The sequence below is a fragment of the Epargyreus clarus genome, unplaced genomic scaffold, assembly GCF_041222505.1.
Source record: "Epargyreus clarus isolate Ecla_fem2 unplaced genomic scaffold, WU_Ecla_fem_2.2 ptg000035l, whole genome shotgun sequence".
Taxonomy (NCBI): Eukaryota; Metazoa; Arthropoda; class Insecta; order Lepidoptera; family Hesperiidae; genus Epargyreus; species Epargyreus clarus.
This window is the reverse complement of record NW_027332240.1, coordinates 2734740-2751409: the sequence shown is the minus strand read 5'-3', so window position 1 is coordinate 2751409 and position 16670 is coordinate 2734740. Positions and strand designations below refer to the sequence as shown.

The 16670-nt window shown below is 35.4% G+C and overlaps 2 protein-coding genes across 5 annotated transcripts in view; one reads left to right on the top strand and one right to left on the bottom strand.

Annotated features, from left to right (window-relative positions):
* LOC140756506 (sodium- and chloride-dependent transporter XTRP3) overlaps positions 1–16670 on the top strand; it is a 147499-nt gene that overhangs the window by 55822 nt on the left and 75007 nt on the right. The window lies entirely within an intron of this gene.
* On the bottom strand, positions 5203–9447 carry LOC140756486 (pancreatic triacylglycerol lipase-like). The gene is made up of 5 exons (XM_073091999.1): positions 9411–9447; positions 7075–7261; positions 6457–6851; positions 5938–6271; positions 5203–5307 (listed from the first exon to the last, which is right to left on the bottom strand). Exons 1-5 carry the CDS (start codon positions 9445–9447, stop codon positions 5262–5264), a joined length of 999 nt encoding a protein of 332 aa, XP_072948100.1. The 3' UTR covers positions 5203–5261.

The following is a 16670-nucleotide window of genomic DNA, read 5'->3' as shown; positions in this document are numbered from 1 at the left end:
CCGATTCTCAGACCTACTAAATATTCATATAAAATTTGGTGCAAATCGGTAAAGCCGTTTCGGAGCAGTACGGTAACTAACATTGTGACACGAGAGTTTTATATATAAGATATATTTGCAAATTAACGATCTAATTGTAGCTACTTTCTGTAACCCTGGACGAGATGGCTCTACGAGTCTTTCTGAATCACGCTATCAAAGTTTTCTCAGCATCTCGTAAATGAAGGTACAAGCTTCGAACTGAGTATTGAAGCGCGGCCGCTCCCCAAAATCATGATGATCATTGAGCTTTGCTCAATAAATAATAATTTGCCGAATAATAATTGAGCGAATGGCTCAATTATTATCCGGGAAGGGAAGATCCCCTTCCCAAAGAATAATTACGACAACAACAAAACAGTCATGTCTAAAATATGCATAGATATGTAGGAATATGTATATTTATAAAATTAATGATGATTAAGTATCATCACTCAATTGATACGCAACTTACTGATCATATCAGCAGTGTTAGGTTTGTCATATTAAAATATTTTACCATTCATTTATCAATTTACGTTAATATGTTAAGCGACAGGCTTATTTGTACATCCTCTTGTGACCGTCAGAATGGCCGGTCTGAAAGAAAGCCGGCCGGTAGAAAAATATTACGGATTTAATATAAGAGGACTAAACGCCTGATGATGTATAAGCATAATATGTTTAATTTCGGGTTTTCTCTTTTAATTATACAGGCGTTATAATTATGCAAGTAGCAAAATGTCAAAAACGTTTTTATTGCATCATCCGTACTTAAATAACCTATTCTTTAATATCCTGAAAAAATATTTTCCAAAAATAAAAAATAAAATAAGTTTCGGCGATAAAAACGTGTAAACTGGTGCAAATAATACTATTTTGCGCTGTGAGGACTAAGGAATAAGGACTGTGAAAACTGTTGTAAGTCCCTTATACTAGTCTACGTGGTCCCGGACTGCGCGACGCTCGAGTGCAAGTGAACGTTACACCAGTAAGCGTGTTGCGACGCTACTGGCGCGCACGCGTCACACTGATGTAAGTGGAAAGAGTTTTGCGTTATTTTTATTCTATTTTTAAAGAAATACTATATTTAATAATATTTTTGTTTCTAATTTTTAGGCCATAACCACGTTAACACGGTGAAGCATAAAATATTTCAAGTAATGATTTATTATTTTAAAGTCATAATTTTAAATAAATCATGCAACAGTGTAAACTGGTGTAAGTGCCACTTATACCAGTATACACGTTGTGGCACTTTAAGAAAAACAAGCTACACAAATGCAAGTACAGCTATTTTCCAAAGTTTCAGAATTAATTAATAATTATAAATGCAGTTTTGTTTGAAAAGGATTCAACTATACCATTTTAAAATTTTAGCTATGTACGTTGAATAATGTTAAAGTTACACGCATCAGAACATTCAAATCGCTCTACTGTAAAGTTGTGAAAACGCACTTGCACCAGTTTACGTAGGACCCGTCGATACAGTGTTGGGTCATGTAACTTTAACTTTAGATCCATGGTTAAAAAAAATACGTCATAAATAACACTTAACATTAATCGCTCGACTTCGATTCGTTAAAGTTATTGTATTTGTCAAGTTCCGTATCAGTACCCTTAGTATGAGTTTTAATGTTTTTACAAAAATTACTGTTATTGTTTTTGTTTACGTATTTCCCATACATTTCCAATTCAGTTCTGATACAATCTGCTAGGGGCGCAATTAGAAATATATGGGCAAATACGTAAACTAATACAAAAACAGTCATGTATGTAAAAACGTAAAAACTCATAATAGGGGAACTGTCTACGACGACTAAAATTGTGTTGACGGCGAAACAAATGACATTAATGACAAATAATTGGTGCAACACAGAATGTTTACATTCCATTGCTACCGTCAAAGCTATTGTTATCTATATTTAATTTTAACGCAAACTTTAAAGGGGCTTTCGATGCAACCCACCCTATAACACAGACTGCGCAAGTACCGTCGCTTTAACGACACATATCGACAAATACAAGCATTTAATAAAAAAATAAAAAAAAACCGACTGCACTAAAAAGGCTGAAGTAGAATTTCCTAAAACGGTGAAATAGGCGTTTCATTATTTTTATCCAGAAAGCCAAATACCTACAAAGTTTAAAAGTAGGTATCTGCTTCAATATCAAAATCTGTTTAAACAATATTATCCTATATCATGAAGCAGTGATAGCCTAGTGATTAAGAAAGTCGGCCTCTCGATCGAGAGGTCCGAGGTCCAAATCCCAGGCACGCACCTCTGATTTTCAAAAATTATATGCGTACTAGAAATTAATTATCATTTGCTTAAACGGTGAAGGAAATCATCGTGAGGAAACCTGCCTACCTGAGAGATTTATAAAAAAAAATCTCAAAGGTATGTGAAGTCTACCAATACGCACTTGGCCATCGCGGTGGACTATGGCCTAATCCTTCTCATTCTGAGAGGAGACACGTGCCCAGCAGTGGGACAGTAATGGGTTGTTGATGATGATGATGATGTTCCTATATCATCCTCGTAGTGCTTATTTATGCTATATAGAACCTATGAGTAAAATTCCAGCACAATAAAGTTCAGCGGTTTCCCTTCTCGTTGAACTCTGGCACAGCAAAACTACTCATTTAGTCAGACAGTCATCTCGATTATATATATGTATATATATAATGTATGAGTAATCTCCTTTTAATTTCCTTTATTTTGATACCCTACTCGATAGGTTTGGTTAACTTTTTTTAAAACGTGTTACTATTTCGCGAAAAAATCCACCATTTAGGTACGCTCTATAAAATATATAAATGCAGTAATTCAAAGTTCCAGCCTTTATTTTACCTCTTTAGTTTTAGGTAGAGGAGGTATCTTTTTTCAGCACGCCAAATAAATAATTTCATAGGGTTTGCTTTAAATCTGAGGGTTGTTCCAATGAACTTTCAACCCCTATTTTACCCTCTACGGGGTTGATTTTTCGGATGGGAATAAATAGGTGTATCCTTGTTCCTATCCATTAAGCCAAATACTATTTTTTTTTATAATATAGCAGTAGCAGACAAGCATGCAGTCCACCTGATTGGAAAGTGGCTACTGTCGCCCATGGACATCTGTAATCAACCCCAGATAGCATAAGATATTTCTACCTGAGGGCCAGATGCGCTGCTACCCCTGAGGACTAAGCTGGAATGCCTCGGAAAAGTATATCTCCCTTACTACAACCTTCAAAACGGAACACAGCAGCGCCTAACACTGCTGTTATTACGAAGAAATGGGTGTGGCGGTGGTGCCACCGAAGTCGAACCACAAAGGAATTTCCAAAAGGCCTTTCTTAGTACTTATTTACGCTATATAGAAAACCTATTTGCAAAATTTCAGAACTCTATACGGTTTCGGCTGTACGTTGATTTCTGAAACATAAATTAGTAATTTTATTAGTCAGTCATTCAGTCATCTTGCTATTTTATATATGTATATACAAATAGGTTTTTATAATCTCCGTTTAATTTACTTTCATTTGGTACCCTACTCGATAGGTTCGGTTAACTTTTTTTTAATATGTTACTATTTCGCGCCAAAAATCCGCCATTTTGATTTTTTTGCTCTAACACCTATCTAAGGGCACTTGGGTCATTGTGACAAATATAATGACAACATAATTGTTGAAATTCATTCAGCCGTTTATTAGATCCAATAAAATAAAGAAAGACAAACATACAAGATACACGGGAAATACATAACTCTCCCTTAGCAGTCGGGTAATAATAAAGCTGTAAATAAGTATTAGGTTATATTTAAATAAATGAAATTAAAATAAACAAGCCTTTAAGTAACGTCATTTTGTTTACCGTATTTTTTCTCAGAAAACTTTCATTAACCATAGGGGGGTCATTTTTCATTCATGTCTGCATATCCACCATCTTGGGAAGTCTATCATAATATTTGATTTAGAATAGTCTCACTAGCTAATTATGCCTTGTCATCCGAACCAAACATGGGTATAAAATTTCAACCTTCATAGATTAAATATTTTTCTATAATATAGGAGTAGCAGACGAGCATGCAGTCCATCTGATGGTAAGTGGCTACTGCCGCCTATGGAAATCTGTAATCAACCCCAGATAAGGTAAAGTCACCTATCTCCGCGGTATTTTTACCAAAACTAGAAAGAACGTCAGATATTAAGCATTTACTACTTAATAAGGAATTACATAGTTTTATCAGAAGATTTATTATCTGTACTCTTGAAATAGACTCGACATTTTACGATTAAATATTGATTTAAATGTGTCAGAAAACCCTTTGGTTCCTAATTCCGAGTATACAAAATAAGGGAGTGAAAGAGATAGAACGACTGTTACGTGTTGTATAAAGGGAAGCTGCCGAAAAAAAACTTTTTTACTGTACAGTTTCTTGACTGGTTAATGTTACTAATGTATATATATGTAATGTATATGTATGTATATTGCTTTTGACATTGTATTCCCTATCATTTTAATGCATTTAAAATTGCAACTATAGAGCTAGGTATCACCATACGAAATTGTAAAATTAACTGATCCTAATTGAAAATTTTAAATTATTGTTACATTAGCTTAATATGTTTAATTATAATTCATTTAAATTGCTATACCCTTACAGGGTTTCATGCCACTGTATCAAAATTTGTAACACTTTTATATGTATGTGATAACTGCATGATGCAATAAAGATCATGATTATGATTATGATCATGTATTTTTTTTTTAGACTGCAGTCAATTCGTGTATCTGTAATACAATTTTGGATATTCTTCTTCGTGTACTTTATACTAGGGTTTATTATCGTACACCAGATATAATAATAATAGAATTATTTTGTTTCGAGTAATTTGATCAAATGAAAACGTCGTATAATGTTTTAGTTCTTATAAATATCTATTAAAATCGTATAACCTGATGAAGTATTATTTGTAAGAAGTAATTATATACATCGGAATAGCGTTTCATAACTCTAAAGCTCTCTAAAGCTTATTTTACAACCGTTTTTAATACAAATTTATTGTTTTGTCCACAACAGCCAGATCTATTTACTATGTTACTGATAATTAACTAGTATTTCAAATTTACAAAAAAAAAGCACAATTTGGTATTTCAGACGGGTAGAGTATTAAAATAAAACTATTCATAATATTCCCATGATCATATATTTAACGTAAGTAAGTATTAAGTATTACGTAAATAATTCATTTTCTTAAAAAGGCCAGCTCGCGCCTGTAGTCAATCCGTAAAGACCGCTCCTGTAAAAAATAATTATTATTAATTACTGTAACACCTTAAAGTATTATTTTATCCGAGTGGGGAGGGTAATGTTTCTCCAGCGTATGTATGTATGTATCATTCTCTTACAAGCTCTGCAACCCAAACGGTTTCATAAATTATAACGTATGAGGTGTCCGGGATTCGTTTAAATGGTGGCATAGGCTATATTTTTAAGCAATCTGCTTTTTGTTTCTATTAATAATATTCTAGGACGAGTTCACATTTCAATGTCAGTGTCAGTTGGTATCACTTATCTACAAAATTAATTATGTCTCTTTCTTATTATACAGGTAGATAGACAAAAAAGGGAGATTTAAAAATAATGTGAAAATTGTAGCCGTATCACGTTTAATGTTCAGCGGGCCATACCTATAGTATTGTAGAAGGTTGCACAATAACGCAAAACTTTGCATAAAAGAGTATCTCAGGCAACATTGCTAGGGTATATAGTTTTTAAGTTTTAATTCTGAGTAAGAATTGATTTTATAGTCCGTTTGAGGACAGTAAAACTACTGTGACTGTCTTATCCCGACAAGCAACCGGTAGTGTTACTAATAAAGATATAGGTAACGTACATGGAAATACTGGGAATAATTTGTGATAATTACCCGCGTTTGTTCAAGATACTGTTGCCCATGCGAAAGTTGGCTCCAGTGCATTGATTATTCTGCGCCTGGTTGAAGTTGTTGCACAGTCTGCCATTGAAGTGATTGGTCCTGACGCTGGAGGCGAAGAGGTACGGCGCCCTGCCGTGGGAACAGTTGCTATTACTACACCCAGGCTGACGGTTGCGGCCTCCGTTCGGGTAGAAGTTAGCCCTGCCGATCGGATCCATAATACCCAGGAATCCACCATCAGTGTGAATCGCTTCCACGTATTGTCCGTCAGCGGCTCTCAGAGCGTTACCGGTGTTGCCCCATTGAGGACCAGCTGGGTCCAAACCTTAAAAAGTGAAGACCGAAGAAAGTCAATATTAATAATAAGAAAACTCTAAAATTAGCGTCAGTAGCAAGAGTAGGTAAAAATGCTAATACTGAAAGTATGAAACTTATAATTATGCTCATTGCTTTGGTTTGAAATAAACAGATTTTACCATAGCAAAATGAGTAATATTTATCAGAAATTACCAGTGATACGACTAGCGCGACCGCCGGCTCTACGACCAGCGTTGCCAACAACGTGAGCACCAAGACTGAAGCCGACCAAGTGGACGTTGTTCCAGTTGCCTCCGCCGTTGTTGATGAGCCACACCAAGAAGTCGCCCAGGAACTGCCCAACATTGGGTACGGCGCGAACAGCAGCGTTGTAGAGGCCATTGGCTGGACCACGCCAGTCGACAACAATGACGTTAGCGTCAGCGACTGCGAGATATGCATCACGGATTAGACCGTTCATTCCTGAGTTGCCATTGCCGTTCCACCCGTGCACGATGACCATCAGAGGTCGGCCGCCATTGTAGTTAGAGTTCCTGATCGAGTTGACGTCGTTACGGCGAATCACTTGACGGGAGTTGGGGTTTCGTCTAAAAAGAGAACAATACGCTACAGTATAGATTCAGAATAGTTCCTAATAGTTTATCAATGGAATAAATAATTCCTACCAATGTGTAAATCACCAAAAAGAAAACTTGTTCTACATCAATTTCTATATAAAGTCTGACTGACTGACTTATCTAGAATATATCTTCTTCTACTAGGACAAGATGTATTGTTTATTCCCTTCCTTATACGTATACGCCCATTTACCTGGTGAAGAGCCAGTATTCGTTATTAGCTCCATTTCTCTCATTAAGAACACTTTCGGCGACTGGTTCGTGAAGATCAACCAGATGAGGAACCTCGTCACCATCAGGCATCCAGATGTACCGGCTCACACCCTCCACATAGTGACTATTGTCCCCTGGCACCTGAGGAATATCCTCACCAGCGCATACTGTAACATAATGTAGGTACTTAAAATATTTGTTGTCTTCTAAAGTCCCATCTTCATTAGGGAATATTCTTTACCCAAAGAGTACATAAGAAAATATTATATACTCACGAGATACTGCAGCAAGTAGGACCACCAATAGCTTCATGGTTGAACTCGAAGTAGACAATTCAATCCTATGGGGCTTCATTATTTATCCTACTGTTTATCACACTACATTGATATCTTGTTATTCGTTGATTGATTGATAGTGAAAATTAATGGAATTTATCAAAGATTCTTTCATGAGGCTAAACTACAGGTAGTTTACAATTCTAACTATTTATTATATTTATTGTCACGATTTGGTGCGTGTACTTAATTAGACTTTAAGCATTACGAATCGTGTTTTAATCATATTTTTAAAACTTTGATAAAAAGTACGTCGTCGCAGTAATAGTAAACTGAAACGGTATGTAATGTAGCCACTATCACACCACATATGTTGATATACGTCAAGCCATTTGGAATATAGGGCTTCCTAAATAAAGTATGAGAATTCTCATTCTCATTCATTAACTAGGCTCGCTCGAAAAACAATCAAATCAAATCAAATTATTTTTTTTAATTCAAAATAGATTCTTTACAGAGCACTTTTTAAAAGTTAATACAACTACCACCACTTCACAAGGTGTTGCGTCATGGAGACGTCATGGAAGCGGCGAAAGAAACTCCATAACACACATCTTTTTAAAAATTAAATATTTCATACAATGGCTCTTAACCTAGTGGGCTGTGGTACATAGAGTACCCGAGTGGTACATAGCGCTGGGGCTGCGTCAGACCACACCGTTTTATATATTATTATCAAATAATATATCTTTTACATAACGTTTGTTTAATGACAATTTTTTTTTTCTGTGAGATTCAATTCATTACCCTCCGCAGTCTGGTAATAATCCATAATGGAATATTAACCTACCTACACCAAATATCTTCAAACACAACTCAATTATTCCCATCGGTTGAGGAGTTACATATTTTGTCTCCGAGCCACATTATCAGACCCTTAAATAGTCAATGATGAACTGGCTTTGTAATTTCATTAGCTCCTACACCAACGTCCGTGTGGTTTCGGGAGTAGAATAGGACTACGGTATCTCCTGCCTGTCGTAAGAGGCGACTAAAAGGGGGCTTCCGGGGTTGCGGGTGGCAAGAGTGGGAGCTCGAACCGCCCAGCCAGCGGCCCCGGGAAGGACGGCGGTATGTGTGGTCGCATACCGTCGTACGCACCAGACGGTGTGGCGAGCGCCAAGCTCACCTGGGCGGAGCCCGACGGGGCAACGCGCTAAGAGGGCTCCGGTTGCGTTCCTTTGGAGATCCCGGAGCCCTCTACGCAGCGCCGAGGACGGCCACCGGGGGGGTTTTAGTGCGGTAAGAATCCCACATAACCCTACGTCGCTCCCACGACACCGGGTACCTTTTGAAGGTTCCCCCTCGTAAACAAAAAAAAAAAAAAAAAGCACCTACACCAAATATCTTCAAATAAAACTTAATTATACTCATCGGTTGAGGAGTTACATATTTTGTCTCCAGAACCCACTCTGATTCTCATCATATTTAAATGGGACTAACTTGTAGCAATTGTCCACACACGAAATTAAAGGCATTAAAATAGGTTCATAAACGGCGAAGTTATGGCTGTTATATTTACATGGGTGGAGGAATTCCCCTTATTTTCTCCAGAACCCATCGATGGATCCTAACCATATTTAAATGGGACCAATTTCCAGCTCGCCTCTACACAATAAAAAAAGAATTATTAAAATCGGTTCACTAACGGCGGAGTAATTCGTGTACATACATAAAAAAATATACCGGCCGAATTGAAAACCACCTCCTTTTTAAAGTCGGTTAAAAAGTAAAAATGTTGCACAGAACAAGGTTTGTGCGTTATTTTTATGAGGCTCTGAATCTGCCGTATAAAAATATGGTTATATTTATAACACGTACAAAATATTCTAGTAAATTTTGTACAGGTTATAATGTAAGAACAAATTAAAAAAAATCTATAATCAATTAAAATATTAAAACATCAAATAAAACAGACATGGCAAATGAAATAAAGACGAATAATACTATGTTATGTAATGTAATAATATTATTTACTCACAAGACACTGCTGCTAGGACCACTACCAGTAGCTTCATGGTGGAGCTCGGAATAGATAGTTACATCCTTTGGAACATCAGTATTTATCCTACTGTTTATCAGACCACGCTGATATCTTGGTATTCTTTGAGTGATTGATCGTGAGAATCAATGAAATTGATCAAAAACTCATTTCTGCAGGCTTAACTACAGGTAGCTTATATTTGGTAGGATGTATTATTAAAATAATTTCGCTAGTAATATAATAACTTATAGATATACGAGGCTAGTAAGTCATGCTCCTTAAAGAGATGCTTTAGATTTTCGCATCAGAAAGTAATAAATATTCAAATTAAATAAAAAGACTAAACATTACTGCATGTTTATTCAACTTATACAACTTTTTTTTTATATTTACTGCGTTATATTATTTTTATACTATTTTATACTATACTGGTTATATTATTTTTTATCAAAAAGTCCAACAATTTTTATATCGCTTGCACCAAAATTACCTAATTTAAAAATAAAAGTTTCAACTCTTCCTCTTGAACTCTTGTGGGATATCAAAAATACATAATTTCATTTATTCATAAAATGATTCATAATATGAATCCGCTGTTTCCAATTTCTATGGTTATATTGAAAACACCATGTATAATCTGCCACCAACGTCATAATCACATAATTAATTATAAAAAACACTGAAATTATCTTTTGTTTTGGAAAACTTGCGGTCACGGACTTGGTTGTGATCTATTTATCATTGTAGTATCATTACCTTTATCAGTGATAATATTATAACGCTTTCTCGTCTGGTGTCGCCTGCATATAAAATTGTAGTACATCAGCTAGAATAAGTTTAAAAAATCGACTCATTCTTGTTGACGCATAAAAGCAGGCATTTCTTGGAACAACATAATCCGATTTTTAAGTTGACTAAACCTTACCAAGAATTACCTATTTTTACAAACGCATTTTACCTACATTTTTTCTTAATACTAGCCATAGACTTAGAATTTTTTTCGCTACGCTAACTAACTGACCCGGCAATCGTTGTCATATATTTAAAAAATGTTAAGGGTGAACAACTCTTATCACTTAGGGGTGTGAAAAATAGGTAGTAGCCGATTCTCAGACCTACTAAATATTCATATAAAATTTAGTGCAAATCGGTAAAGCCGTTTCGGGGCAGTACGGTAACTAACATTGTGACACGAGAATTTTATATATAAGATATATTTGCAAATTAACGATCTAATTGTAGCTACTTTCTGTAACCCTGGACGAGATGGCTCTACGAGTCTTTCTGAATCACGCTATCAAAGTTTTCTCAGCATCTCGTATATGAAGGTACAAGCTTCGAACTGAGTATTGAAGCGCGGCCGCTCCCCAAAATCATGATGATCATTTAGCTTTGCTCAATAAATCCCGAATAATAATTGAGCGAATGGCTCAATTATTATTCGGGAAGGGAAGATCCCCTTCCCAAAGAATAATTACGACAACAACAAAACAGTCATGTCTAAAATATGCATAGATATGTACGAATATGTATATTTATAAAATTAATGATGATTAGGTATCATCACTCAATTGATACGCAACTTACTGATCATATCAGCAGTGTTAGGTTTGTCATATTAAAATATTTTACCATTCATTTATCAATTTACGTTAATATGTTAAGCGACAGGCTTATTTGTACATCCTCTTGTCTGTGTGAAGCATCAGAGAGACATCGTGCCCCGCGGGAAAGTAATAAGACGATGAAGGTAATTTATGTGCAAAAGATAGATTTCATTTTATAGTTATGCATTAATTGGGGAAATGGTTTTGACCCTATTACTAAGTATGCACTGCCTGTCCATCCGTCACATGTCTCTATCTCTTGAAGGTTCATACCGACGGGTTCTACGTATACTGGTGCAAGTAGCAAAATGTCAAAAACGTTTTTATTGCATCATCCGTACTTAAATAACCTATTCTTTAATATCCTGAAAAAATATTTTCCAAAAATAAAAAAAAAGTAAGTTTCGGAGATAAAAACGTGTAAACTGGTGCAAATAATACTATTTTGCGCTAAAGGACTGTGAAAACTGTTGTACGTCCCTTATACTAGTCTACGTGGTCCCGGACTGCGCGACGCTCGAGTGCAAGTGAACGTTACACCAGTAAGCGTGTTGCGACGCTACCGGCGCGCACGCGTCACACTGATGTAAGTGGAAAGAGTTTTGCGTTATTTTTATTCTATTTTCAAAGAAATACTATATTTAATAATATTTTTGTTTCTAATTTTTAGGCCATAACCACGTTAACACGGTGAAGCATAAAATATTTCAAGTAATGATTTATTATTTTAAAGTCATAATTTTAAATAAATCATGCAACAGTGTAAACTGGTGTAAGTGCCACTTATACCAGTATACGCGTTGTGGCACTTTAAGAAAAACAAGCTACACAAATGCAAGTACAGCTATTTTCCAAAGTTTCAGAATTAATTAATAATTATAAATGCAGTTTTGTTTCAAAAGGATTATACCATTTTAAAATTTTAGCTATGTACGTTGAATAATATTAAAGTCACACGCATCAGAACATTCAAATCACTCTACTGTAAAGTTGTGAAAACGCACTTGCACCAGTTTACGTAGGACCCGTCGATACAGTGTTGGGTCATGTAACTTTAACTTTTAGATCCATGGTAAAAAAAATACGTCATAAATAACACTTAACATTAATCGCTCGACTTCGATTCGTTAAAGTTATTGTATTTGTCAAGTTCCGTATCAGTACCCTTAGTATGAGTTTTAATGTTTTTACAAAAAATACTGTTATTGTTTTTGTTTACGTATTTCCCATACATTTCCAATCAGTTCTGATACAATCTGCTAGGGGCGCAATTAGAAATATATGGGCAAATACGTAAACTAATACAAAAACAGTCATGTATGTAAAAACGTAAAAACTCATAATAGGGGAACTGTCTACGACTACTAAAATTGTGTTGACGGCGAAACAAATGACATTAATGACAAATAATTGGTGCAACACAGAATGGTTACATTCCATAGCTACCGTCAAAGTTATTGTTATCTATATTTAACTTTAACGCAAACTTTAAAGGGGCTTTCGATGCAACCCACCCTATAACACAGACTGCGCAAGTACCGTAGCTTTAACGACACATATAAATACAAGCATTTAATAAAAAAATAAAAAAAAACCGACTGCACTAAAAAGGCTGAAGTAGAATTTCCTAAAACGGTGAAATAGGCGTTTCATTATTTTTATCCAGAAAGCCAAATACCAAAGTTTAAAAGTAGGTATCTGCTTCAAAATCAAAAGATGTTTAGACAATATTATCCCATATCATGAAGCAGTGATAGCCTAGTGGTTAAGAAAGTCGGCCTCTCGATCGAGAGGTCCGAGGTTCAAATCCCAGGCACGCACCTCTGATTTTCAAAAATTATGTGCGTATTAGAAATTAATTATCACTTGCTTAAACGGTGAAGGAAAACATCTTGAGGAAACCTGGCCTACCTGAGAGATTTATAAAAAAAAATCTCAAAGGTATGTGAAGGCTACCAATACGCACTTGGCCAGCGCGGTGGACTATGGCCTAATCCTTCTCATTCTGAGAGGAGACACGTGCCCAACAGTGGGACAGTAATGGGTTGTTGATGATGATGATGATGATCCTATATCATCCTCGTAGTGCTTATTTATGCTATATAGAACCTATGAGTAAAATTCCAGCACACTAAAGTTCAGCGGTTTCCCTTCTCGTTGAACTCTGGCACAGCAAAACTACTCATTTAGTCAGACAGTCATCTCGATTATATATATATATGTATATATATAATGTATAAGTAATCTCCTTTTAATTTCCTTTATTTTGATACCCTACTCGATAGGTTTGGTTAACTTTTTTTAAAACGTGTTACTATTTCGCGAAAAAATCCACCATTTAGGTACGCTCTATAAAATATATAAATGCAGTAATTCAAAGTTCCAGCCTTTATTTTACCTCTTTAGTTTTAGGTAGAGGAGGTATCTTTTTCCAGCACGCCAGATAGAGAATTTCATAGGGTTTGCTTTAAATCTGAGGGTTGTTCCAATGAACTTTCAACCCCTATTTTACCCTCTACGGGGTTGATTTTTCGGATGGGGATAAATAGGTGTATCCTTGTTCCTATTCATTAAGCCAAATACTAATTTTTTTATAATATAGCAGTAGCAGACGAGCATGCAGTCCACCTGATTGGAAAGTGGCTACTGTCGCCCATGGACATCTGTAATCAACCCCACCTGAGGTCGGCCAGATGCGCTGCTACCCCTGAGGACTAAGCTGGAATACCTCGGAAAAGTATATCTCCCTTACTACAACCTTCAAAACGGAACACAGCAGCGCCTAACACTGCTGTTATTACGAAGAAATGGGTGTGGCGGTGGTGCCACCGAAGTCGAACCACAAAGGAATTTCCGAAAGGCCTTTCTTAGTACTTATTTACGCTATATAGAAAACCTATGTGCAAAATTTCAGAACTCTAAGGTTTCGGCTGTACGTTGATTTCTGAAAAATTAATTAGTAATTTTGTTAGTCAGTCATTCAGTCATCTTGGTATTTTATATATGTACTAGATGACCCGGTGAACTTCGTACCACCTAATTATGAGTGACTATCTGTACCTCGTGGTTTCACTCGTGTAATTTATGTATTATGTCCATAAACTACTGGTAAATATTAGGAAATGGCCACAGGAGAACAGGAAAATAAAAAATACAATTAAATAAAATTCACTCTACCTCTCTGCACTCTGTTATTTTTTTACCGACTTCAAAAAGGAGGTGGTTATCAATTCGGCCGGTATCTTTTTTTATGTATGTACACGAATTACTCCGCCGTTAGTGAACCGATTTTAATAATTATTTTTTTATTGTGTTATTTTTTATTGTAGGTTCTAATGAAATTACAAAGTCAGTTCATCATTGACTATTTAAGGGTCTGATAATGTGGCTCGGAGACAAAATATGTAACTCCTCAACCGATGGGGATATTTGAGTTGTATTTGAAGATATTTGGTGTAAGTTCTAACGAAATTGCAAAGTCAGTTCATCATTGACTATTTAAGGGTCTGATAATGTGGCTCGGAGACAAAATATGTAACTCCTCAACCGATGGGAATAATTGAGTCGTGTTTGAAGATATTTGGTGTAGGAGGTTCTAATGAAATTGCAAATCATTGACTATTTAGTTAGGTTAGGTTGGAACACATAAGACAATATAAAACTAAGCGGGCAGGGCGCGGTAGCGCCCTGCGAGCGGGCGGTTCCAATCAATGTAAATTCAGACCGTACCTTAATTCATGATCACGTTTATACAATTTTATATTGTATTAATATAAATGTTATTATGTCATCACTAAAAAGGGTAAAAAAAATTTTAACAAAAAATACAACCGACTTCTATGTCACTACATAGTAAAAAATAATTCAAATAAATGTTGGTTTAGTACATATTTCTGAAGTCGGCGCTCAATATATTTCGTTCGAATTATTTTTTACTTTGTAGTGACATAGAAGTCGGTTGTATTTTTTGTTATTTTTTTTACAAACACGCGAAAAGAAGTACCTATAACTTCAATACCGTTTTTTTTTAAAGAAAGTTTATTTACTTAAAGTACTCTAATCGGGTTGTTGAATAGCTAAAAATGCTGAAACAGGTGTGTAAATAGATAGGCGATTTATAACAGTCTTAAGGGTTGATCTAAAAAAACAAACAGTGACTCAGATGATTCATTATGTCTTATGATAATTTTCTTAGTGCTCCAAATTAACGGATATTAAATTAAAGTTCCATACCCGATTAAACGACCCTAAAGGTTGATTTTCCAAAAACGGTGAAAAATGTGTTCTATTATTTTGAATCAAAAAGCTAAATTCCAATTTTCATAGACTTTGCTTCAAAATCTGCCGATTTCTAAACGAAGTGTCTTCTAAAGCCAAATGCAAATTTTTACAGTTTTTGCTTCCAAATTAACGGATTTTAATATAAAATTCCAACCCCTACTTAACCAACTTAAGGGTTGATTTTGCAGATATCGTAAAATAGATATTTAATTACTTTCTATCGAAATCCTATCAAATACCAATTTTCATATAGATTTGCATCAAAACTGGGGGACTTTAATACAAACTTTCAACTCTTATTTATTCACGGAAACGGTCGAACAGGATAAAAAGTATCCTATGTCCGTCTCCTGGTTCTAAGCTACCTCTCCACCATTTTTCAGTCAAATTGGTTCAGCCGTTCTTGAGTTTTAAAATGCTTCACGAAAACGCGGTCGAACGGGATATAAAGTATCCTATGTCCTTTTCCTGCTTCTAAGCTACCTCTCGATTAATTTTCAGCCAAATTGGTTCAGCCGTTCTTGAGTTATAAAATGACTTCACGGAAACGCGGTCGAACGGGATAAAAAGTATCCTATGTCCGTCTCCTGGTTCTAAGCTACCTCTCCACCAATTTTCAGCCAAATCGGTTCAGCCGTTCTTGAGTTATAAGTGGAGTAACTAACACGACTTTCTTTTATATATATAGATATACAAATAGGTTTTTATAATCTCCGTTTAATTTACTTTCATTTGATACCCTACTCGATAGGTTCGGTTAACTTTTTTTTAATGTGTTACTATTTCGCGCCAAAAGTCCGCCATTTTGATTTTTTTGCTCTAACACCTATCTAAGGGCACTTGGGTCATTGTGACAAATATAATGACAACATAATTGTTGAAATTCATTCAGCCGTTTATTAGATCCGATAAAATAAAGAAAGACAAACATACAAGATACGCGGGAAATACATAACTCTCCCTTAGCAGTCGGGTAATAATAAAGCTGTAAATAAGTATTAGGTTATTTTTAAATAAATGAAATTAAAATAAACAAGCCTTTAAGTAACGTCATTTTGTTTACCGTATTTTTTCTCAGAAAACTTTCATTAACCATAGGGGTGTTTTCATTTTTGTTTTTCATTCATGTCTTCGTATAGGTGTTTTCATTTTTCATTCATGTCTGCATATCCACCATCTTGGGAAGTCCATCATAATATTTGATTTAGAATAGTCTCACTAGCTAATTATGCCTTGTCATCCGAACCAAACATGGGTATAAAATTTCAACCTTCATAGATTAAATATTTTTTATATAATATAGGAGTAGCAGACGAGCATGCAGTCCATCTGATGGTAAGTGGCTACTGTCGCCCATGGACATCTGTAA

Bases quoted from the DNA above. Each gene is read 5' to 3' on its own strand.
- LOC140756486 (XM_073091999.1), bottom strand. From the start codon at position 9,447: ATGAAGCTACTGGTAGTGGTCCTAGCAGCAGTGTCTT. The intron at 6,272-6,456 runs GTAATTTCTGAT...TCACTTTTTAAG, and splicing joins TCGCGCTAGTCGTATCACTG to GTTTGGACCCAGCTGGTCCT. The intron at 5,308-5,937 runs GTAATTATCACA...TATTTTTTACAG, and splicing joins AGTATCTTGAACAAACGCGG to GAGCGGTCTTTACGGATTGA.